Raw genomic sequence first — 25998 nt, 5'->3', positions numbered from 1 at the left:
AACTCATGGAAGACTCAGGGATAACAGATCAGTGCAAAATGATACTTGAATTAATGTTTTGTTTCCTTCCGATGCAAAATTAATGTGATCGAGAGAAACATACAAAAAAATAGAGAAGTTGAAGTATGTTGTGATTTCTTCAGATACAAAATTGATGTGATCGAGAGAAATATACCAAAAAATAGAGAAATTGAAGTCATGTTTTGATTTCTTCGGATACAAAATTAATGTGATCGAGAGAAATATACAAAAAAATAGAGAAATTGAAGTCATGTTGTGATTTCTTCAGATACAAAATTAATGTGATCGAGAGAAATATACAAAAAAATAGAGAAATTGAAGTCATGTTTTGATTTCTTCGGATACAAAATTGATGTGATCGAGAGAAATATACAAAAAAATAGAGAAGTTGAAGTATGTTTTGATTTCTTCTGATACAAAATTAATGTGACTGAGAGAAATATACAAAAAAATAGAGAAATTGAAGTATGTTGTGATTTCTTCTGATACAAAATTAATGTGACTGAGAGAAATATACAAAAAAATAGAGAAATTGAAGTATGTTTTGATTTCTTGGGATACAAAATTAATGTGACTGAGAGAAATATACAAAAAAAAATAGAGAAATTGAAGTCATGTTTTGATTTCTTGGGATACAAAATTAATGTGATCGAGAGAAATATACAAAAAAAAATAGAGAAATTGAAGTATGTTGTGATTTCTTGGGATACAAAATTAATGTAATCGAGAGAAATATACAAAAAAAAATAGAGAAATTGAAGTCATGTTTTGATTTCTTGGGATACAAAATTAATGTGATCGAGAGAAATATACAAAAAAATAGAGAAATTGAAGTCATGTTGTGATTTCTTCGGATGCAAAATTAATGTAATCGAGAGAAATATACAAAAAAATAGAGAAATTGAAGTCATGTTGTGATTTCTTCGGATACAAAATTAATGTAATCGAGAGAAATATACAAAAAAAAATAGAGAAATTGAAGTATGTTGTGATTTCTTGGGATACAAAATTAATGTAATCGAGAGAAATATACAAAAAAACAGAGAAACTGAAGTCATGTTGTGATTTCTTGGGATACAAAATTAATGTGATTGAGAGAAATATACAAAAAAATAGACAAATTTAAGTCATGTTGTGATTTCTTCAGATACAAAATTAATGTGATCGAGAGAAACATACAAAAAAATAGAGAAATTGAAGTCATGTTTTGATTTCTTCTGATACAAAATTAATGTGATCAAGAGAAATATACAAAAAAATAGAAAAATTGAAGTCATGTTTTGATTTCTTCAGATACAAAATTGATGTGATCGAAAGAAACATACAAAAAAATAGAGAAATTGAAGTCATGTTTTGATTTCTTCAGATACAAAATTAATGTGATCAAGAGAAATATACAAAAAAATAGAGAAATTGAAGTCATGTTTTGATTTCTTCTGATACAAAATTAATGTGATCGAAAGAAATATACAAAAAAATAGACAAATTGAAGTCATTTTGATTTCTTCGGATACAAAACAAAAATATGATCGAGAGAAACAAAATACAGACAATTTGAATTCACGTTTTGTTTCCTTCTGATGCAAAGTTAACATGACCAAGAGACAGACAAACTGAACTCATATTTGGTTCCTTCAGATACAAAACTAATGTACTCAAGAGAATCATACAAAAAAACAGGCATCAATAGTATAATTATAACTGTACAAATAACAACAGTGATATATAAGAATGGGAAATGCTCAATACAACACACTGAAATATCTCACTCTGATGTTATGAATTTGGGGTTTAACGGAAAAAAATATGGCATGTAAACTCACCCCAAATTTAGTGTGATGTAACTTTGCATTGATAGGAATAGTGAAATGTATTATAGAGAGCATGTCACAGTCTTGGTAACATGTTCAGTTTAGCAGAATTAAAGACAACGGAAATTCTGGGTTTAACGGACAAAATATGGCGTGTAAACTCACCCCAAATTTAGTGTGACGTAACTTTGCATTGATAGGAATAGTGAAGTGCATAGAGACCAAAGTGCATGTCATAATCTTGATAACACGTCCAATTTAGCAGAATAAAAGGCAACGGAAATTCTGGGTTTAACGGACGAAATATTGCGTGTAAACTCACCCCAAATTTAGTGTGACGTAAAATTGCATTGATAGGAATAGTGAAGTGCATTATAGAGAGCATGTCACAGTCTTGGTAACATGTTCAGTTTAGCAGAATAAAAGACCGGAAATTCTGGGTTTAACGGACGAAATATTGCGTGTAAACTCACCCCAAATTTAGTGTGATGTAACTTTGCATTGATAGGAATAGTGAAATGTATTATAGAGAGCATGTCACAGTCTTGGTAACATGTTCAGTTTAGCAGAATAAAAGGCAACGGAAATTCTGGGTTTAACAGACGAAATATTGCGTGTAAATTCACCCCAAATTTAGTGTGATGTAACATTGAATAGTGAAGTGCATAGAGACCAAAGTGCATGTCATAATCTTGGTAACACGTCCAATTTAGCAGAATAAAAGGCAACGGAACATCAAAACTAACATTACCACCAGAGAAAAAAAAAATCGACAATGTACGTTTGATATCGGATACTGATTTTGGGGATGGAAAGGAGTGGAAGATAGTTTGACACAGGTACAAGAAATGAAAATGAAAGGAAATACTATGTGAGAATGCTAAGTAAATGCCATTCTTGTGTTCCTCATAAATACTATCGGACAAAAAAATAATTCATACTTGCACAAATTATCGGGAAAATCATACGACTAAATATCAAGATTCCAGTAATTATTCTGGAAAACAACAAAACAAAAAAAGAAAACTAAATACAGAAAACAATAGACCAGGTATTTAAATTGTAGTATTGCAAAATCGTCTACAAAAACAAATATATATAAATCGTAACTGAGCAAATACTTATCAGAATACAAAACACACACACACACACACACACACACTCTATACTTTTTCCCTATAGTTAAAAGCTGCCTAGTGCAATGTGGGTGTGATTATATAGTTTAGTTGACATGGGGAGTGACTGATGGGGTATGTTGAGGGTATGTTGGTATGTTTTCTTAGGCCTATATCACAACCAACATAGCTATAGCAAGCACACACACACACACACACACACACACACACACACACACACACACACACACACACACACACATGCATTCAACTATCCCTTCCCTTTCCTTTCCTTTCGTTTCCCTTCCTTTCCTTTCCTTCTCTTCCCTTCCCTTCCCTTTCCTTTCCTTCTTTTCCCTTCTCTATCAGGTTCACAAACACATACATACATCTATCCCTTCCCTTCCCTTCTCCTTCCGTACACTTCCCTTCCCTTCCCTTTCCTTTCCTTTCCTTCCCTTCTCTATCAAGTTCACAAACACACACACACATACATCTATCCCATCCCTTCCCTTCCTTTCCTTTCCTTTCCCTTTCCTTCCCTTCTCTATCTAGTACTAAGGATGGATTTGGGTATAGGTGGAGTAATATAAGTCTTTTTAATTCACAAACTCAAGCTTCAAAGTAATATCTGATAGCCACTTCTTATAGTGCCCTAAACTTCTGTGACTCCAGCTTGAAAAAAATATGTGATTCTTCATTTTTTGTTTATTTTGTCTTCCTTCCTTTCTTCTTCTTCCTCTTCCTTCCTTTCTCTCTCTCTCTTTAATCTTTCATATCCTCTTTCCTTCCTCTCTTCCGCAAAAAACATGAATCACAAACGAACGAACAAACACAAGCGGATCCCTTTCCTAGGATGATGTGGAGTTGAGATCAATCCACCCAACACCACCTTCCTCTCTTCCACAATAACCATGAATCACAAACAAACTAACAAACACAAGCGGATCCCTTTTCTAGGATGATGTGGAGTTGAGATCAATCCACCCAACACCACCTTCATCTCTTCCACAATAACCACGAATCTGGATCCTTTTCTAGCTGATGTGGAGATCAATCCACCCAACACCACCTTCATCTCTTCCACAGCAGACTCCTTACGTTCTTATGTTCTTAAAACCACGGATCACAAACAAACTAACAAACACAAGTGGATCTATTTCCTAACCTAGTGTGGAGTTGAGTTCAATCCACCCAGAAACAAAAACGGATCCCTTTCCTAACCTAATGTGGAGTTGAGATCAATCCACCCACCACCACTCAACACCATTCCACACCATCTACCTCCTATATCCACCTCTGTAGTTCCCCCTGTACCCTCCACCTCCTCCACCACCACCTCCACCACCTCCACCACCACCTCCACCTCCACCCCCACCATAGTTGTTGTATCCGTTTCCGTAGTTTCGGTTGAAGGGCGGATGGTGGAAAGGCGGATGGTGGACTTGATTCATGTGAGGTGGATGAACCGGATGTCTGTTCTGGGTGGAGTGAGCGGATGAGGGGTGTTCGTGCATCATTTGACCTCCTCCACCACCTCCACTTCCTCCTCCTCCTCCGCTTCCTTGAGTATTTCCTCCACTTGCACCTCCACTGTTCCCTCCTCCTCCTCCTCCACTTCCTCCTCCACCTGAGTTCATGTAGCTGTTATTGGGTTTGTAGTTTCCTCCTCCTCCACTTCCACCTCCTCCGCCTGGTCCGCCTCGCTCCCACAGGCGGATGAGCTGCTCCCCGATGCCTGGCTCCACCTCCTGAAATGTGGATGAAAGGTGGATGAGTGGATGCGATTAAGAGAATTATAAGTTAGAGAAAATAATTGGTGTTTTGATTTTATTTTTGCTATTGTTTTCTCTCTCTCTCTCTCTCTCTCTCTCTCTCTCTCTCTCTCTCTCACCTGTCCGTCGCGGCTCAGGTGGACTTGCAGGTTGTCGTTGTAGGGGTTGTAGAGGCGACGCGTGTGGTGGAAGCCAACATTCCACTTCTTCATCCACTCCACCTGCGGAAGGGAAGAGCAGTGGATGAGTGGATGTGGTGGTGGTTGGGTAATGCCTTATTATTTCTATAACATCATTTATATTTTTCTTCTTTTTTTTCTTTTATTTATTTTTATTTTTTTCATCTTCCTTATTCTATTATTATCATCAGTGTCATCTTTGTTTTCTCTTTCTTCTCCACCCATAACAATCACCAATTCTTCCTCTTCCTCTTCCTCCTCCTCCTCCTCCTCCTCCTCCTATGCCTCACCAATCATTGCATTTTCCTTTCTATATTCACTAACTTACTCTCCACACACACACAATAATTACAACCCTTCCTCCTTCTCTCCTCTTCTCCTCCTCCTCCTCCTCCTCCTTCTTCTTCTCCTTCACCAGCATCACTAACCTTGTACAGAGGGCCGAGCGTGGGGGCAACATTGGTGATCTCCGGACACTTCTCATCCGTGCGCTGGCCGGTGAACCTCGCGTAACCATTGAACTGTCCCCCGCGGTGAAGGGTGAACACGAGGAACACACCCGCCTGCCCTCCCTGGGAAATGGGGGAGATGGGTTAGCGGGGGAAAGTGAGGATGAAAGAGAGTAAAAAATAATCTATATCATGAGTCTGTTGAGAGGAATGAAGGTGATGGGATGAGTAAGGAAAGGAGGTAAGGAAAAGAGGGAGGGAAATATGGGAAGAGAGAAAGTGAGAGAGACGGAGAGATGGATGAAGAGAAGGAAGGAAGGAAAGGAGAGAAAAATTACTGAGAGAAGAGGGATGAAAAATGAGAGAGGGAGAAAAATGAGAGAAAAATGAGAGAATAGGAGACAGAAATGAGAGAGAGGGAGAGAAATGGGAGAAAAATGAGAGAATAGGAGAGAGAAAAATGAGAGGGAGAAAAATGGGAGAAAAATGAGAGAATAGGAGAGAAAAATGAAAGAGAGGGAGAAAAATGAGAGAAAAATGAGAGAATAGGGGAGAGAAATGAGAGAGAGGGAGAGAAATGGGAGAAAAATGAGAGAATAGGGGAGAGAAAAATGAGAGAAAGGGAGAAAAATGGGAGAAAAATAAGAGAATGAGAGAGAGAAAAATGAGAGAGAATGGGAGAAAAATGAGAATGGGAGAGAGAAAAATGAGAGAAGAGGAATAAAGAGAAGGAAGGAAGGAAGGAAGGGAGAGAAAATAAGTGAGGAAAATTAGAACAACATATGGGAACGAAAAACTATGATATGTTAGACTGCTTTCAACACTACTACTACCACTACTACTACTACTACTACTACTACTACTACTACTACTACACCCATTCACGCACCTGACACGCTTGCAATATCTTCTTCTCGGTGCTGTGCGTGAAGGCCCAGAGTGAGGTGTGGTGCGATGCCTCCAACTGCTTATACATTGACGCCTTGATGATGAAGTACCGCACCTTGCCCCCAGACACACCACCGCCAGAGCCCCCACTCGCAGCGCCTATGCTTCCACTGGTGTTGCCGGCAGAGGTGGTGTTGGTGGTGGTGGTGGTGTTGGTGTTGTCGTTGGTGGTGCTGGTGGTGGTGTTGGGCGGGTTGTTGTTTGTGTTTGGTTTGTTTTGGTGGTGGTTGGTGCTGGTGGTGTTGTTGTTTGTGTTGTTGTTGTTGTTGCGGTAGATGCCTGTGGGTGGAGAGTTTTGGTGAGGTTTTCGATCTTTTGTTTTCTCTCTCTCATTCTCTGTTTTTCTTTTTCTTTCTCTGTAAAAAAATCTTAACCCCGTCAACACGAGGATGCGTATACTGAGTCCTTGCGTGCCCTGTACCATATCCGAGGACACGCATACTGCATCCTGGCTCGCTTTAACCAATATACAAGTTATTTTATCTCTATATTTATGCTTACATCTCAAAATCATCACTTAATTTATGTTTCTTTATGTGCACCATTTAATTCTGCATGTTTTCATATATAATACATGATGATTATGTTGAGTTTATGGCTGAAAACTTGTTATATTCAATAGCAACATTTAAAATTTGGCGAGCGCGGCGATCCCGGATACGGTGTGGGGCGCTGTTTTGGCCCGGCTGTAGTGAAGGGGTTAATCATCTCCTTCTCCTCCTCCTCCTCCTCACTCTACATTTTAATCTTCCTCCTCCTTCTACTTCTTCACCATCTTTCCTCCTCCTCCTCCTTCTGTCTTCCCTTTCTCACTCCACATTCTACTATTCCTTCCACTTATTCATCTCCTTTCCTCCTCCTCCTCCTCCTCCTCCTCCTCCTCCTCCTCCTCCTCCTCCCCCACACTCACCCTTCACATCCTTGTTCCCAATCTTGCCGGGGCCGACACCCATCCCGACCATCCCCTTGTTAATCGGCTGGGGTGTGGAGCTTCCCCCGGGCCCCTTTCCCCCGCCGAAGGGCACCCCAAACTTTCCCCCAGTGGCACCCGGACCCATTTTCGAGGCGGGTGATGCGGATGAGTTCTGGGTGAAGACGGGTGACATGATTCCCCCGGGTGTGTTGGTCGTGGGTGACTGGGGGAGCTTGGAGGCGGGTGTGGGGTACTTGGATGCTGCCGGATGCTGGGGGGGTGCTGGGGGAGTGGCTGCATCGCTGGTACGCCTGGAGGATGAGTGGCTGGATTGCGAGTCATCCGATGTGCCAACTGACCATCCGCCTTCTGTTAGGGGAGTGAAAACGGATGAGGTGGAGTAATGAGCTTGAGAGAGGAAGTGAAAAATGGATGATAGAGTGGATGGATGGATGAGTATGAGGTGGATGAAGGGAAGGAAAGGAGCAAAAAGGGAAAGAATAAGAAACGGATGATGTGGAGTAACAAATTTGAGTGAGTGAGTGGATGAGTGACAGATGGTAGAAGTGGATGAATAAGGTGGATGAAAGGAAGGAAAGGCAAAAAGAGTGCATAAGTGGTGGATGAAGTGGAGTAAGAGGGTGAGGGAGTGAAAAATGGATGATAGGAGAGAGAGAGAGAGAGAGAGAGAGAGAGAGAGAGAGAGAGAGAAGGAAAATAAGTGAATGAATGAGAAAAGTAGAATATATGGAAAGAAATGAGTACTTAGATGTCTTTAAAACCATTGTAAGTGTGTGTGTGTGTGTGTGTGTGTGTGTGTATTTCTAAGTGTATAAGTATGTGGGTGTGTATATGTTATGGGAGCGACGAGTTGCATATATATATTTTTTTTTCCACTTTTTTTTTGCCCTTGAGCTGTCTCCTTCGTTGTAAAAAAAATAATAATAAAATAAAAAATGTGTATATGTGTGTGTGTGTGTGTATGTATGAATAAGTATGTGTGTGTGTGTGTGTGTGTGTGTGTGTGTGTGTGTATGTATGAATAAGTATGTATGTGTGTATGTGTGTGTGTGTGTGTGTGTGTGTGTGTGTGCCCCAGTCCCCACACACTAACCATGGGGGTGGCTGTGTGGGTATAGTGGGCGTGGTCGCTGGCCCACACCTGCCGGCTGCACCATGTTCAGGGCCTGCTCCTCTTGGCTCAGCGCTGCACCCACCACACGCACCACGTCCTCATCCGCCTGGGAGGGAAACAAACACACACACACACACACACACACACACACACACACACAGTTCACCTTCGATATAACACAGACAAAATTTTACGAGGCATATTTACGCTAGTGCTGCATAAGGGGCTTTTGAGAGGGAGAAAGGAAAGCAAAAAACGAAATATCAAAAAGAAGAAAAATTTAAGAAAAGGCGTAAATGAACAATGAGTAAACAACAACAAACAAAGCAAACACGGACCTGCGTAAGGGGCTTGTTCGGGGCTCTGAGGCGACGCAGGACAAGGGCGTGAAGCTTATGCCTTAGCTGGAGGGCGAGATGTGCGGCTTGGGGGTCTCCGAGGAACTGAATCCAGCTGTCTATCCTCACCAAGCACGAGAGGCCAGCCGGGCGCTCCTCACTCTCGCTGTCGCTGCTGCAGTCTCCGCTGTTGCCTGGGGGTGATGGTATGGGGTGAGGGGGTGATGGGAGGTGATGGTGTGATGGGTGATGTGGGACGCCTTGAGGTGGAGGTTTGAGTGAGCTGGTGTTATACAAGGAACAAGGAGGAAAAAAGAAGGGATCAGGGGAGGGAGAATAAAAGCAGGGAGTGAGGAGGAAGGGAGAATAAGGAAAGGAGGAGGAAGGGAGAACAGGGAACAGGAGGAAAGAAGGGAGAAGGAAAACAAGGGATGGAGGAGAAAGGGAGAACAAGAAAAGGAGGAAAAAAGGGATCAAGGGAGGAAGGGAGAACAGGGTATGGAGGAGGAAGGGAGAACAAGGAAAGAAGGGATTTGGGAAGGGAGAACAGGGGATGGAGGAGGAAAAAGGGAGAAGGGAGAACAAGGAAAGAAGGGATTAGGGGAGGGAGAACAGGGGATGGAGGAGGAAAAAGAGAGAAGGGAGAACAAGGAAAGAAGGGATTAGGGGAGGGAGAACAGGGGATGGAGGAGGAAAAAGGGAGAAGGGAGAACAGGGAAAGAAGGGATTAGGGGAGGGAGAACAGGGTATGGAGGAGGAAAAAAGGAGAAGGGAGAACAGGGTATGGAGGAGAAAGGAAGAACAGGGAACAGAAGGAGGACAGAGAACAGGCAATAGGAGACGGAGAAAGAGGGAAGGAAAAAAAACAAAGATAAACGCAATAACTCACGACTTGACGGCTCGGAAAGTGCGTCCAGAGGCAACCGCATTGGACCCGCTACTAGAAGAACCGTCAGAGGCGAGACCAGGGTGACGGTGCGCACGTGAGCCACCACCCCAATGCGCACCATCTCGTCGTACACCAGCCAGTCCGAGGGCATGGAGGCGACCAGAGAGCGGTGGGCCGTGGCGAGGGAGGAGTGGCCGCCCGCACCACCCACGTCAAGAAGGGCGGATGTTGGGTGTAGACGGACTTTGCTTTCTTTCCTGTGGGTGGAGGAGGTGGAGGAAGAGAGATGATTCAGAGGAGGAGGAGGAGGAGGAGAGGAAGATATGGATGAAGTGCAATGAAGGAGAGAAGGATAGAAGAATAAGAATAATAGAGAAAAATGAATAGAAATGGAAATGAATAGGAAGAAGAGGAGGAGATGAAGAAAAAATAGATGGATGGAATATGAAGGAGCGGAAGACAGTAATAAAAACATGGAAAAAAGGAGAAAAAAAAATGAGGAGATGAAGAAAATATAGATGGATGGAATATGAAGGAGCGGAAGACAGTAATAAAAACATGGAAAAAAGGAAAAAAAAGATTAAAGAAAGAAGAATAATGAAAAAAAACAAGAAAAAGAAGACAATGGAGGAAGAAAATGAGGAGATGAAGAAAATATAGATGGATGGAATATGAAGGAGCGGAAGACAGTAATAAAAACATGGAAAAAAGAAGAAAAAAGATTAAAGAAAGAAGGATAATGACAAAAAAACAAGAAAAAGAAGACAGTGGAGGAAGAAAATGATGAGATGAAGAAAATATAGATGGATGGAATATGAAGGAGCGGAAGACAGTAATAAAAACATGGAAAAAAGAAGAAAAAAAAGATTAAAGAAAGAAGGATAATGACAAAAAAACAAGAAAAAGAAGACAATGAAGGAAGAAAATGATGAGATGAAGAAAAAAATAGATGGATGGAATATGAAGGAGCGGAAGACAGTAACAAAAACATGGAAAAAAGAAGAAAAAAATATTAAAGAAAGAAGGATAATGACAAAAAAACAAGAAAAAGAAGACAATGGAGGAAGAAAATGATGAAGAAAATATAGATGGATGGAATATGAAGGAGCGGAAGACAGTAATAAAAACATGTGAAAAAGAAGAAAAAAAAGATTAAAGAAAGAAGGATAATGACAAAAAAACAAGAAAAAGAAGACAATGGAGGAAGAAAATGATGAAGAAAATATAGATGGATGGAATATGAAGGAGCGGAAGACTAATAAAAACATGGAAAAAAGAAAAAAAAGATTAAAGAAAGAAGAATAATGACAAAAAAACAAGAAAAAGAAGACAGTGGAGGAAGAAAATGATGAGATGAGAAAAAAATAGATGGATGGAATATGAAGGAGCGGAAGACTAATAAAAACATGGAAAATAGAAGAGAAAAAAGATTAAAGAAAGAAGGATAATGACAAAAAAACAAGAAAAAGAAGACAATGGAGGAAGAAAATGAGATGAAGAAAAAATAGATGGAATATGAAGGAGCGGAAGACAGTAACAAAAACATGGAAAAAAAGAAGAAAAAAAAGATTAAAGAAAGAAGGATAATGACAAAAAAACAAGAAAAAGAAGACAATGGAGGAAGAAAATATAGATGGATGGAATATGAAGGAGCGGAAGACAGTAACAAAAACATGGAAAAAAAGAAGAAAAAAAAGATTAAAGAAAGAAGGATAATGACAAAAAAACAAGAAAAAGAAGACAATTGAGAAAGAAAACGAGAGAAAATTACACAAAGATAGACCGCAAAACAACACCCACATCTACAACAAAATAAAAAGGAAAAAAAGGTTCAACAGTCTTAAGAAAACAAAACAAAATAAATAGCGAGACATTTCCTCCTTTTTTCTTTCTTTCTTTTCCTTTTTTTTCTTCTCTATTTCTCCTTTATTTATTTATTTCTCTTTCATTTTTCTTTGTTTTTCAGTACACCCACCCACCCTTTCACTCTACAGCCCCATACACACACAAACACGCATACTTTATTTTTTTTTTCCCCTTTGAACTGTTTGCTTTACGGTGAAAAATAAATAAATGAAGAAATAAATCAAATACTCACTGTGTCCTAAGTTGGCATTGGTCTCGGTCAACCCTTATCAGGTTTGGGTACATTCCTGACACCAGCGCTGCCTTCACCATGGCCCAGTTGTCGCTGTTGCTGTTGACGTCCCTGATGATGGTGACAGTGCTGTTAGTTATGCATACCTGACCAGTGGGCTTAGAGAAAAAGGTGAAAAGTTAAAGTGAAAAACGAACAAAAAATGAAAAACGAACAAAAAACCAAATGAAAAATGAACAAAAACCCAAACAAAAAACGAAAAATTAGAATGAAAGACGAACAGAAAACAAAAAAAATGAAAAACGAAAATGAAAAATGAACAAAAAACAAAGAAATGAAAACAAAAAACCAACAAAACACGAAAAAAAATGAATAACGAAAATGAAAAACGAACAAAAAACGAAAATTAGAAAAACGAACAAAAAACGAAAAAAAAAAGAATAACGAAAATGAAAAACGAACAAAAAATGAAAATTAGAAAAACGAACAAAAAACGAAAGAAATTTAAAACAAAAATGAAAAACGAAAAACTCAATTAAACTAAAACAACACACAACGCGGTGATGGCCATGGCTGCTTTTCGGGAGACATTAGAGAAGTAACTATAACCATTCTCTGCTCGACTAAAAATTACACATCTTTTTATCGCGCACACACACACACGCGCACACACACACACACACACACACGCACACACACACACACACACACACACACCTTATATCGCCCGGTCCACGTGCTCTGACGAACCCAGCGCCCCTCAGCTGAGCCAGGACCTGTGAGCGCATCCCGTGAATCATCTCCATGGCAGCCCCGGAGATGTAGTTCCTCTCACACCAGCCTCTCTCCCATCCCTCCGTGCACGCCTTCTGCCATGCCTGGAGGAGGAAGAGGAGGAGGTGTTAGAGGTACTGGAGGAGGAGGAGGAGGAGGAGGAGGAGAGAAGAACAGGGAGATAGAGAAAGAAAAAGACTCATAACACAAAACATAAAACCTGCTATCATCTCGTCCTCTCACCCGGACACAAGGAAGAGAAAGAAGTAACATAAATAATACTAAATACCTTGACCTTTAGAAACAGTTGATATGAGAAGCGAGTGTCTCTTATAATACTGGCCTATCAACACACATAAACAAACACACTAACACCTGTAATCAACCCGCCCTCTCACCTGGAAAGCCTTGAGCAATACCATGTGGTCGCTGTGGGTGCCGGAGGTGAACTTGCGTCTAATGGCACTTGCGTTCCTCTTCTCCACTGGGTGTTTGGGCAGCATGAATGGGTCCCTGCGGTTTGTGGAGGGGAGATTAGTTACTCTATGTCTCTGTCTTCCTATCTCTATATATAATTTTCCTTCTGTCTCTCTCTCTCTCTCTCTCTCTGCATCTCTGTCTCTCTCTCTCTTTCTCATTCTCTTGTTTTCTGACACCATACTCCCTTTTTCTTTCTCTATCTCTCTTTCTCATTCTCTCTCTCTTTTTCTGATGCTATATTTATATTTTCGCTCTCTCTCTCTCTCTCTCTCTCTCTTTTTTACTGTCTCTCTCTCTCTTTCATTCTCTCCCTGTCACAATCTTCCTTCTCTTTCTTTCTCTCTATTCAGTCTATTTTCTCTCTCTCTCTCTGACACTATATTCCTCCATCCTCTTCATCTCTCTCTCTCTCTCAATCTCTATCTATCTATATTCTTTACTACCCATCATCCTTTCTTTCCTTATCTCCCAATTTCCAATCTCCCATAATTTCCTTACCTCTTCCTTTCCATAATCTCCCAGTTCCTTTCTCCCTTTTTCTCCTCCCAATTTCCCAACTCCTTTCCTCTCCCTCCTCATCCCAATCTCCCATATCCTCCTCTCCCCAACCTTCCTCACTCCCCATCTTCCTAAGGTCACCCCAGGGCATACTTGAGGGCCAGGGCAGCAGCGACGGTGAGCACAGGGTCAAGGCATTTGAGCACAGTGGCGGTGATGACCATCTTGGCGAGGCGCGGCGGCAGGGGAAGGTCCAGGAGGTGGTGGCCAAGCTCTGTCACGTCCTCCCAGCCGTCCAGCGCGTCCATGCTCTGGGAAGGTTAGGTTAGGTTAGGTTAGGTTAGGTTAGGTTAGGTTAGGGTCAAATTAGTCAAGGTTTAATTAATACAGGTTAGTTTAGCATGCTTTTTTTTTCTTTGTTTTTGTTTTACTTGTTTTTATTTTGTCACTTGTTTTGTTTTTTGTTAGTTTTGTCTCAGTTTTTTTTTCTCTCTTTTCTTTAGTCTTCTTTTCTTATTGTTTTTTTCTTCTTAGGCATCTTCTTTTTCTTATTTTATTTTTTATTTTTTCCCTCCCTCTCCCTCACAGTCCCTCCCGCCCTCTCTCCCACCCTTACCTTGAGGAGCTGGACGGCGCTGCGAATCATGATAAAGGTCGGGGCCTCAGGGGCACGTGCCAGGAAGTCTGCGATGGGCATGTTGGCCGGGGCGAGGAGCTTGGTGTGCAGACATAACTCCTGCAGAGGCGTGCGCAGTATCTCCGGGGTCTGATAGAGGAGCAGGGACTGGTAGCGGCCCCGGGAGAACAGGTGGTAGCATATCCCGGGCTGGCAACGACCCGCCCTCCCCCGCCTCTGTTGACTCGACGCTTGGGATATCCACACCGCTCGGAGACACGATACCCCCACCGTGCTGTCGTAACTGACCTCCTTCACCTTTCCGCTGTCAATCACATACACCACATCATTTATCGTCACACTGGTCTCGGCGATGTTGGTTGAGAGGATGATCTTGCGCACGCCGGCGGGTGAGGGGCGGAACACTCTCTTCTGGTCGCTGGATTGCATGCTGGAGTGTAGGCAGAAGAGGCAGTATTTCCCGCCCTGTAGGTAGTGTCTCTCCTCTGCGATGATCCTGTCCCTCAGTGTCACTATGTCGTCATACCCCGGCAGGAAGATGAGGATGGCACCTGCGGATGTGACGATAGTGTGAGTTGTAAAGTAAAGAAAGAAAGGAAGGAAGAAGGGAATTGAGTGAAGCGTAAAGAAAGGAAGATGAAGGAAATTGAAGGAAGAATAAAGGAAGGAAGTGTATTAGGAAGTGTTCAGTGTAGAAGAAAGAAAGGAATTAAAAGAAGTGAATAAGGAACACACACACACACACACACACACACACACACTCACCCGGGGCCTGCGCCGTGTGGATCTTCAAACACAGCGCGTGGATCAAGTCAATATCCACCATGTCGTCGGATACGGAGTGATGATACGCCTCCACCGCCTTCCGATCCTCCGCGCTCACCTCCGCACCACCACCAACACCACCCCCGCGACCATTAACACCACCACCCTGGGCGTTGGTCTTGGTGTTGATGTTTGTGATCCCTGGTAAGTCAACCCCCTCGCAAGCACTGACGGAAAGAAGGAAAAAAAGAAGGAATTGAATGGAGATGAAGGAGAATAGATGGGAAAGAAGGAAGAAAGGGATTAAAAGAAGGAAAAAGGAAAGTATAGATGGGAGGAAATAAAGAGTAAAAGGAAAGAAGAGAGAGAATGAAAGAAGAAAGGAGTTAGGAGGAAGGAAGACCATGATAAAAGAAGGAAAGAAGAAAGGAATTTAAAGAAGGAAAAAAGAAAAGAATTGATAAAGAAAGAAAGGAAATAAGAGTAAAAGGGAAGAATAGAGAGAAGGAAAGAAGAAAAGAAGAACATGATAAAGGAAGAAAGAAAAAAGTACTAATCAAAAGAAAGAAAGAAATTAAAAGAAGAGAAAAGAACAGAAAGCAAAAAAAAAGAAAGAAAACAACAGGAAAAGAACAAGATGAAGACAATATAAACTGCATCAGAAAAAAGGACCAAAACAAAACAAAACAAAACAAAAAACAAAAAAACAAAGACAGTGACCCCACCTATAAGCCCGCAGGAGGTCAATGGCTTCCTCCTGGCCCGTTGACTTGGCCCAACACGCCGCGGACCAGTCATTGGCCGCGCGTAGGGTCAGGGACGCACCCAGGGCCAGCAGCTGTTCTAAGACGTCCACTCGGCCCCTCCCTGCGGCCACCATCAGCGGTGTGGCCCACGTCTCGGAGTGCTAAGGGGTGCGGAGGGAGGGGAAGGGTGTGAGGGGGGATAAGTGTATAATGTATGGTTGAGAGGAAGGAGGTGCGTTGGGTTAGTTTATTCTGGTGAGGTTGTGATTTCTCTCTCTCTCTCTCTCTCTCTCTCTCTCTCTCTCTCTCTCTCTCACCTGGTAATCGGGGGACACGTTCTCGGACATAATCAAGTACATCATCTGCGAGAACGCCTCGTCCGACCCTGACAGAAAGGCCTCCTGAATGCAGTTGTCCATCTCCTTCCGCAAGCTGCCGTCCATATCTGTGGGGGGGTGGAGAGGGGGGGGAAAGGTGGTGGTGGTAGTAGTAGTAGTAGTAGTAGTAGAACAAGAAGAAGAGGAAGAAGAAAAAAAAAGGAGATGAAAAAAAAAAAAAAAAAAAAAAAAAAAAAAGAGTAAGTTGTTTTTATATTCACAGTAGAATCTTAAGCATCAATTTACTCACCATCATCACCATCATCATTACCTTCATGTGGGCGACCTTGACCTTGCGACCCAGACCCCGAATGAGAGGAATGACCCTGCGACGATGAGGGCGGGGGGGAGGTGAAACTTGACCCCCCGGAGGCAGAGGACGGGAACGCATGACCCGCCCCGCCTCCCCCGCCACCTCCGCCGCTGGTCAGCCTGGCGGGGGCAAGGATGGGTGAAGGGGCGGACACATTGCCAAGGATTTGCTGCGTCCAAGCCGTCGCAGTTTTTAATCCGCTCTGCCGTTTCTCGAGCTCCCGGGCAGCCTTGGCCATCTCTGCGGTCTGGTAGGTGGTGCTGGTGTGTGGGGGGAGGGAAAACGATGTAAGATAAATGGCAAGAAATATAAGAGGGAAATAATACGAATAGGAAAAATAAAATAAGAGATATCTCATGCCGTCACTGCCCATGTACTTACTACTTCAACACATCCTCCAGAAAGTACTCCTTGACAGGGTAGCAGCGACCGGGAACTGGAAAACAGAAAAATAATATATAACACACATACCGTTCCCATAGCCCAGTGGATTAACCCTCTACCCTGTCAGGAGGAAGGCCAAGGAAGACGTGGAGAAAGGTGGTGGAGGAAGATATGTGGAAGCTGAACATCACGGAAGAAATGGCTGTGGACCGGCAACAGTGGAGGAGGCTCATATCCCGTCCAACCCAACCATAGGGAATAAATGGATGTTAAACGATGATGATGGTGGTGTCAGGTGGAGGCTCAACCCAGTGCAAGATGACATTTTCTCACTGACAAGGAGTGGTGACTGTCCCCCTTGAGCAAGAAGTATGGGGTATGTTGTGTGTTGAGGTCCCAGCAGCACCCAGATAACCGATCAACTATTATGAGCTTCCTGGTGATGACAAGTCCAGCTCGTGATCAGGTTGTGAGTGGTATGAATTACACACTTACACACTCAAAGACGTTCTTCATTATCTTAGCAAACCATCAAAATTAGCACCTTCAATAGTTCTTTCCCATAATTTATTTTCTCTCAAAGTCGGTATCAATACTTCTCCTTCTCTACCCTTCCTCCCACACCTACAGTAACACCCAAATATACACCATAACCATCAATACCCCTTCCGTCTTTCCCATACAATACCCCATCACTGTCACCCAAATATACACCATAACCATCATCACCCCTTAACTCTTTCCCATACAATACCCCATCACTACCCCGCCACCAACTCACTGTCACCCAAATATACACCATAACCAACATCACCCCTTACCTCTTTCCCATACAATACCCCATCACTACCCTGCCACCAACTCACTGTCACCCAAATATACACCATAACCAACATCACCCCTTAACTCTTTCCCATACAATACCCCATCACTACCCCGCCACCAACTCACTGTCACCCAAATATACACCATAACCAACATGACCCCTTCCTTCTTTCCCATACAATACCCCATCACTACCCCGCCACCAACTCACTGTCACCCAAATATACACCATAACCAACATGACCCCTTCCTTCTTCCCCATACAATACCCCATCACTACCCCGCCACCAACTCACTGTCACCCAAATATACACCATAACCAACATGACCCCTTCCTTCTTCCCCATACAATGCCCCATCACTATCCCATCACCAACTCACTGTCACCCAAATATACACCATAACCAACATGACCCCTTTCTTCTTTCCCATACAATGCCCCATCACTACCCCGCCACCAACTCACTGTCACCCAAATATACACCATAACCATCATCACCCCTTCCTTCTTCCCCATACAATACCCCATCACTACCCCGCCACCAACTCACTATCAATCACAGGGCAGTTGTTGAAGTACTTGGCGTAGAGGTTGACGTCCAGCGCGGCCGACATGAGGATGAGCTTGAGGTGACGGAACTTTGGCAGACAGTCACGGAGCACGATGAGGAGGAAGTCCGTGAAGCGATCCCTCTCGTGAACCTCATCCACCAAGACTGTGAGGGTGGAGCAGGTGGAGGAGGTGGAGGAAAGAAAAAGGAAGATGAAGAAGAGAATGAAAGAAAAGGGAGGAGGAGGAGGAGGGAGGAAAAAGAAAGATGAAGAAGAGAATGAAAGAAAAAGGAAGATGAAGAAGAAAATGAAAGAAAAAGAAATTGTGGCAGAAAAGAAAAAGAAGGTGATGACAAAGAGGAAGAAGTAATAGAAAAAGGAGAATTAGAGGAAGAAGAAGAAGGAAAAAACAAAGGAGGGAAAAGAAGACAAAGAAGACGAAGAAGAATATTGAAAAAAAGAATTGGAAGAAAATAAAAAATAGGGAAAGGAAAAGATGACAAAAATTATAACATCGAAGAAGAAGAAGAAGGAAAAGAAGAGAAGAGGAGGAGGAGAAGGAAGAGTTAGTCAGTTAATTGTTCCGTCACACACACACACACACACACACACACACACACACACACACATCTCCTTCCTCTTCTTCTTATTCACCTCCATCATCTCTCCCTTCTTCCTTTCTCTCTCTCATTTTCTCACACTCACTCACCCTCCTCCTCATTCACACCTCACCCCACACACCCCATCACTCATCACCCCCATCGCCACACTCACTATGGGTAACGCTAGCCAGGGAAGAGTCACCGCCCATTAAGGTCCGCAGCAAGACCCCATTGGTGCAGAAAGTTAACAGGGTCTTCGGTGACAGTCTGGCAAGGGAGAGAGAGAATGGTGTGTTAATAGGGGTGACTTGTGTGTTATTGATGTATGTGTTTATTTAGGTTATTGATGTATTTTGTGGAGAGGGGAAGGGATAATTATTTAGTATGAGCTGGATATGTTTTTTTTGTTTCGTTGTTTCTTTCTTGTTCGCTCTGTCTTCCTTCCTTCCTTCCTTCCTTCCTTGTCTCTTATGGTTCCTCCTCCTCCTCCCTTCCCTCCCTCTTCCTTCCTTCCCTTCCTGTCTCTCTTGCTGGTCTTTCTTTCCTCCTTTCCTTCCTTCCTTCCTTTCTTTCTCCTTTCCTTCCTTTCTTTCTTCTCTCTCTCCTTCCTTTCTTCCTCCTTTCCTTCCTTTCTTTCTTCTCTCCCTCCTTCCTTTCTTCCTCTTTCCTTCCTTACTTCCTTCCCTTCCTTTCTCTCTTACTGGTCTTTCTTCCTAATTCCCTTCCTTACTTTCTTCTCTCCCTCCTTCCCTTCCTTACAATCCTATCTCTTTCTCCTTCCCTATCAACACTTCCTTCCTTCCTTCCCTCCTCCCTTCCTCCCCACACATACTTGCTCTCCAGGCGGATCTGATAGCCGACAGTGTAGCCAACTTTTTCCCCTCGCTCTGCAGCCACGCGCTCGGCAATGGTGAGAGCGGACAGGCGGCGAGGCTGGGTGCAGAATATCCGACAGGGCTTCCCGAGTGATGAGGCCTCCTGAAGCAGCATCTGAGGTACCTGTAGGGGCGGAAGATTGTGAGAGAGAGAGAGAGAGAGAGAGGGGGGGATTGTGAGGGAGAGAGAGAGAGAGGGAGAGGGAGTGAGGGATGGGATGGTGGTATGAGGGAGAGGAGAGGAGGGAAATAAAGTGGAGATAGAGGGAGAAAGGGAGGAAAGGAAGGAAGGAAGGGTGGGAAAGGAGGGAGGAAAAGGAAGGAAGGAAAGGAAGGGAGGAAGGAAGGAAGGAGGGGGGAGGAAAGGAAGGAAAAGGAAGACAGGAAGAGGAATGAAAGGAAGGAAGGAAGAAAGGAGGGGTAGGAAAGGAGGGAGGAAGAGGAAGGAAAGGAAGGAAGGAAGGAAGGAAAGGGGGGAGGAAAGAAAGGGAAGAAAAGGAAGGAAGGAGGGGTGGGAAAGGAGGAAGGAGAGAAAGGGAGGAAAGGAAGGAAGGAAGGAAGGGAAAGATGGAATAGGAAAAGGAAAGTAGAAAAAAAGGCAGGAATAAGCTAGGTAACTACACACACACACACACACACATAGAAAGAAAGAAAAGAAAGAAAGAGAAGGAAATTAATAAAGAAAAACTCAAGAGAAAATAAGAAAAAAACAATATTAGGAGAGGTTAGTGATGAAAGAAACAAACACACAAACACACACACACACACACTAAAAGAAAGATAGAAAGAAAGAAAGAAAGAAAGAAAGAAAGGAGAAGGAAATTAATAAAGAACAAAGGAAAAGAAAGGAAAAATTAAGAGAAAAGAAGAAAAGGGAAGAGTTTACGAAAGAAACACACACACACAAACACAAACACGAACACACACACACACACACACACACACACACGAACACACACACACACACACACACACACACACACACACAAACACGAACACACACACACACACACACACACACACTCACACACACACACAAACACGAACACACACACACACACACACACACACACGAACACACACCTGCGTAGTCTTCCCGGAGCCCGTCTCGCCGCACACCAGGATCACTTGGTTGTGGTGAGCGGCCGCCAGGAGCTGTTCACGCATCCCCCACACTGGCAGCTTCCTCGCCTCGGCCGCCACCTCGCTCGGGGCGGCCGGCGGGGGCACCTGTGGCGGCCCGGGTGTGAGGCGACCTAGTGACCTCAGCACGCTCAGGTCACGCACTGGTTTGGGGTCAGAGTGGACGAAAGAAGAGGTCATGATTTAAATTTGAGTTGTTGTTGTTGTTACTATTATTATTATTATTATTATTGTTATTATGCTTAAGATTCATTTTAGTACCATGCCAGTATCTCATTACCTACCTTATGAAACATCACTATCTCTTCATATATCTTTTCTACAAACCTTCAACAGTCATGGGAACGCTTTCAAAATCCAATTCAAGGACTTTTTTTTTACCCTGCTCTTCCCTTCCTTCCTTTCCTACCCTAATGCCACCCTCCCTTCCGTCCCTTTCTCTCTCCTTCCCCCAATACTCACACTCCGGGTTCATGAGTCTGTCTCGCTCGGTGGCGGAGAGCAGGTCCTGGCGCTCTTTGTTGGTGACGGGGCAGCGGTGGAGCAGGGAGAGGATGGTGGAGCGCGTCTGCTCGGCCAGCGTCACCAGCGCCTCCTTGCTCATGATGGTGGAGCCCTCCTTCTTGTACACAGTGAGGTAGCGAGATGACCCCTTGCTGTTGTAGGGGAAGGGGATAAGGTCATTGTTTTGGGGGGTTCAAGGTAGTATATTTTTTGGGGGGATAGTTTTTCTTATTTATATTTCAAGTCTTGTTTTTCTTGTATGCTATCAGGTAGTGTGATGACCCCTTGCTGTTGTAGGGGAAGGGGGTAAAGGCATTGTTTTGGGGGGTTCAAGGTAGTATATTTTTGGGGGGATAGTTTTTCTTATTTATATTTCAAGTCTTGTTTTTCTTGTACGCTGTCAGGTAGCACGATGAACCCTTGCTGTTGTAGGGGAAAGGGTTTGAGGAAGGGGATAAAGTCATTGTTTTGGGGGGTTCAAGGTAGTATATTTTTGGGGAGGGATAGTTTTTCTTATTCATATTTCAAGTCTTGTTTTTCTTGTACGCTATCAGGTAGCGCGAAGACCCCTTGCTGTTGTAGGGGAAGGGGGTAAAGTCATTGTTTTGGGGGGTTCAAGGTAGTATATTTTTGGGGAGGGATAGTTTTTCTTATTCATATTTCAAGTCCATGCTTTTCTTGTACACGGTGAGGTAGCACGATGAACCCTTGCTGTTGTAGGGGAAAGGGGTTGAGGAAGGGGATAAAGTCATTGTTTTCGTGGGTACAACTCTATATATCTCACTCTTCATCGTAATCTGCTTATCTATCACTAATTTTCACGAGCAATGATCATACACACTCACTAAACACACACACACACACTCACTAAACACACACACACTCACTCACTACACACATGAATTTCAACCAAAACATGATACCAGACTCTTAAGACATACCACCTCAACACCACTTGTCCCCTAATACTCACCCTCTGCTCTTACTCTTGAATCCCATCTGCTGCGACAAAAAGTGAATGTACTTCCTCTCCTCTGACGTGAGGGAGGACGGAAGCTCCAACTCTGTGCCGGAGAGAGAGAGAGAGAGAGAGAGAGAGAGAGAGAGAGAGAGAGAATTATATCACTGAAGCGAGGCATCCTAATCCATTTCCTGAGCTTCCTCCTCTACTAAAGTTAATAAGGTCAATGAAAACACTACTTATCATAATTTCAAGTCAATATCTTAGTTAATATAATTCCACGCCAAAAAGATAAAAGAACAAATGTATAAGGTCAATGAAAACACTACTTATCATAATTTTCAAGTCATTATCTTAGTAAATATAATTCCATGCCAAAAAGATAAAGAACAAATGTATAAGGTCAATGAAAACACTGCTTATCATAATTTCAAGTCAATATCTTAGTTAATATAATTCCACGCCAAAAAGATAAAGAACAAATGTATAAGGTATAGATTTTCCACAACCCACCTTTGGCATATAACTAAAACTAATACAATAATAAATAAATACATGTAAATAAATAAATACTAGTAAATAGGGAGAAGGAGAAGGAGAAAGAGAAGGGAAAGAGAAGTACAAAAAATAACAAGACAAAATAAGAAAAAAAATGAAAACTAATAAACAGGAAGGAGAAGAAGAAAAGGAGAAATAAAAGAGAAACAACAAAAATAACAAGAAAAATAAATAAATAAATAAAAATACCAACACATCATCAAACTTTCCGACCCCAAACCGACCTTTCTGCTCGTCATTCTGGGTCAGTTTCTTCAAGGCGAGCGCGATGGTGATTTTGAGTTCCTCGCTGACCTGCGCCTCGTTGAACCTCCGATTGGGTCCACGCCGACGACTCATCCTGACCTCTGACCTGACCTGACCTCTAGCCGGGCCGGGTCACTTGTGGGTCGTTTTATACTTTTTCGTTTCTGTAACATGTAGAAATTTTGTTGTTATCATTATTTCTTGAGAGAGAGAGAGAGAGAGAGAGAGAGAGAGAGAGAGAGAGAGAGAGAGAGAGAGGTGAATCAGTACAGAATGCCATTTGTTCCATTAAAGGTCAATATCTTAAGCTGTAGCGATGACATTTTTCTTTCAATCACAAAACCAGTTCGTAAAATCATGTTAGTCAAGGATCGTCCTAAAATACATGTACAGTACGCGTCGTAACATCCCTCCCCTATTTCACCCATTGATATCCCCTTCAGTGTAATTATATCTCGTTTAGGGGTAGATAAAGGGTCCAGAAGGGTAATTAGGGTGAGGTGGTTAGCAGTAATGGTCGTTAAGTGGTAAAATTAGTTAAACAGGATAAGAAAATGTGTCCAGTCTGCCCCATTAGCTAATATAAACTGCTTTTTCACTCATTAATATCACTTGTAGAGTAATTAGTGCTTGTTGGAGGGTAGGTAAAGGGTCCAGAAGGGTAATTAGGGTGAGGGAGTTAGTAGTAATGGTCGTTAAGGGTAAAAATAGATAAAAATGATAGAAAAATTGTGTCCAGTCTGCCCCATTAGCTAATATAAACCACTTTTTCAACCATTAATATTCCTTTTAGAGTAATTAGTGCTTGTTGGAGGGTAGATAAAGGATCCAGAAGGGTAATTAGGGTGAGGTAGTTAGAGGTAATGGTCGTTAAGTGGTAAATATAGTTAAAAAGGATAAAAAAAGTTGTCCAGTCTGCCCCATCAGCTAATATAAACTGCTTTTTCACTCATTAATATCACTTGTAGAGTAATTAGTGCTTGTTGGAGGGTAGATAAAGGATCCAGAAGGGTAATTACGGTGAGGTGGTTAGTAGTAATGGTCGTTAAGGGTAAAAATAGATAAAAAGGATAGAAAAATTGTGCCCATCCTGCCCCATTGGTTCTAAAACGTCTATTTCACACACTAATATTCCTTGTAGAGTAATTAGTGCTTGTTGGAGGGAAGGTAAAGGATCCAGAAGGGTAATTAAGGTGAGGTGGTTAGCGGTAATGGTTGTTAAGGGTAAAAATAGATAAAAATGATAAAATAAATTGTGCCCAGCCTGCCCCACCAGCTAATATAAACCCCTTTTTCAACCATTAATATTCCTTGTAGAGTAATTAGTGCTTGTTGGAGGGTAGGTAAAGGATCCAGAAGGGTAATTAGGGTGAGGTGGTTAGAGGTAATGGTCGTTAAGGGGTAAAAATAGATAAAAATGATAGAAAAATTTGTGCCCATCCTGCCCCATTGGTTCTAAAACGTCTATTTCACACACTAATATTCCTTGTAGAGTAATTAGTGCTTGTTGGAGGGAAGGTAAAGGATCCAGAAGGGTAATTAAGGTGAGGTAGTTAGAGGTAATGGTCGTTAAGGGGTAAATATAGTTAAAAAGGATAAAAAAAAGTTGTCCAGTCTGCCCCATTAGCTAATATAAACTGCTTTTTCGCTCATTAATATCACTTGTAGAGTAATTAGTGCTTGTTGGAGGGTAGATAAAGGATCCAGAAGGGTAATTACGGTGAGGTGATTAGCGGTAATGATCGTTAAGGGGTAAAAATAGTTAAAAAGGATAAAATAAATTGTGCCCATCCTGCCCCACCAGCTAATATAAACCCCTTTTTAGCTCATTAATATCCCTTGTAGAGTAATTAGTGCTTGTTTGAGGGTAGGTAAAGGATCCAGAAGGGTAATTACGGTGAGGTAGTTAGCGGTAATGGTTGTCAAGGGGAATAAACAGATAAATAGTGGAAGTGTTGGACCGCCCTCACCCTGTTGTTTTGGCTCCCTCCTCAGACAGTGTTGCCAGCACGGGGGAAGCGAAGGCAACGCTGTCAGATTATCGTACTCAGCATCTTCTTCTTCTTCTTCTTTTGACCTCCTTTCGTTCCTCTTTTCTTCTTTTTTCTTCTTTGTTGTTTTACTTGCAACAATAAACTATCAATCAATCAGGAGTATTGGGACCAGACTTAATTATTATTAGCATTATTATGAGTACAAGGTAATTAAATGAGCCTTATCTATTAATGGAGTGTGATATTATAACAAGGAGGATTTGGACCAGACTATTATTAGCATTATTATTAGTACAAGGTAGTTAAATGAGCCTTGTATATAAATGGAGTGTGATATTAAATAGTACAAGGTAATTAAATGAGCCTTATCTATAAATGGAGTGTGATATTAAATAGTACAAGGTAATTAAATGAGCCTTATCTATTAATGGAGTGTGATATTATAACAAGGAGTTTTTGGACCAGACTATTATTAGCATTATTATTAGTACAAGGTAATTAAATGAGCCTTATCTATTAATGGAGTGTGATATTAAATAGTACAAGGTAATTAAATGAGCCTTATCTATTAATGGAGTGTGATATTATAACAAGGAGTATTGGGACCAGACTTATATTAGCATTATTATTAGTAAAAGGTAATTAAATGAGCCTTATCTATTAATGGAGTGTGATATTAAATAGTACAAGGTAATTAAATGAGCCTTATCTATAAATGGAGTGTGATATTAAATAGTACAAGGTAATTAAATGAGCCTTATCTATTAATGGAGTGTGATATTATAACAAGGAGTATTGGGACCAGACTTATTATTACCATTATTATCCGTACAATTTAGTTAAGTGAGCCTTATCTATAAATGGAGTGTGATATTAAATAGTACAAGGTAATTAAATGAGCCTTATCTATTAATGGAGTGTGATATTAAATAGTACAAGGTAATTAAATGAGCCTTATCTATTAATGGAGTGTGATATTAAATAGTACAAGGTAATTAAATGAGCCTTATCTATAAATGGAGTGTGATATTATAACAAGGAGTATTGGGACCAGACTTATTATTAGCATTATTATTAGTACAAGGTCATTAAA

The 25998-nt window shown here is 42.0% G+C and overlaps 1 protein-coding gene across 3 annotated transcripts; it reads right to left on the bottom strand.

Moving 5' to 3' along the window:
* Positions 1 to 2046: 2046 nt before the first annotated feature.
* Positions 2047 to 24935, bottom strand: LOC127010040 (3'-5' RNA helicase YTHDC2-like). 3 transcript variants are annotated; one of them, XM_050883756.1, is made up of 27 exons: positions 24882 to 24935; positions 22890 to 23075; positions 22120 to 22210; positions 21105 to 21298; positions 20583 to 20785; positions 19457 to 19623; positions 18797 to 18891; positions 18022 to 18186; positions 16643 to 16697; positions 16199 to 16521; positions 15889 to 16016; positions 15551 to 15732; positions 14826 to 15052; positions 14040 to 14611; positions 13577 to 13734; positions 12844 to 12958; positions 12389 to 12549; positions 11672 to 11782; positions 9574 to 9830; positions 8685 to 8878; positions 8326 to 8452; positions 7209 to 7580; positions 6240 to 6577; positions 5330 to 5473; positions 4842 to 4943; positions 4020 to 4698; positions 2047 to 3944 (listed from the first exon to the last, which is right to left on the bottom strand). In XM_050883756.1, exons 2-26 carry the CDS (start codon positions 23002 to 23004, stop codon positions 4228 to 4230), a joined length of 5067 nt encoding a protein of 1688 aa, XP_050739713.1. In that variant the 5' UTR covers positions 23005 to 23075; positions 24882 to 24935; the 3' UTR covers positions 2047 to 3944; positions 4020 to 4227. The 3 variants fall into 3 exon arrangements, with proteins under 3 accessions (XP_050739713.1, XP_050739714.1, XP_050739715.1); XM_050883757.1 differs by having other exon boundaries at positions 2047 to 3839; XM_050883758.1 differs by having other exon boundaries at positions 16220 to 16521.
* Between the last annotated feature and the right edge of the window lie 1063 nt (positions 24936 to 25998).

Source organism: Eriocheir sinensis, chromosome 42 (genome assembly GCF_024679095.1).
Source record: "Eriocheir sinensis breed Jianghai 21 chromosome 42, ASM2467909v1, whole genome shotgun sequence".
In the NCBI taxonomy this organism is placed as follows: Eukaryota; Metazoa; Arthropoda; class Malacostraca; order Decapoda; family Varunidae; genus Eriocheir; species Eriocheir sinensis.
This window is presented reverse-complemented; position numbering and strand designations above follow the sequence as displayed.

Bases quoted from the DNA above. Each gene is read 5' to 3' on its own strand.
- LOC127010040 (XM_050883756.1), bottom strand. From the start codon at position 23,004: ATGAGTCGTCGGCGTGGACCCAATCGGAGGTTCAACGAGGCGCAGGTC. The intron at 22,211-22,889 runs GTCGGTTTGGGG...TCTCCGGCACAG, and splicing joins CCAGAATGACGAGCAGAAAG to AGTTGGAGCTTCCGTCCTCC. The intron at 4,699-4,841 runs GTGAGAGAGAGA...TCCACATTTCAG, and splicing joins ACCTGAGCCGCGACGGACAG to GAGGTGGAGCCAGGCATCGG.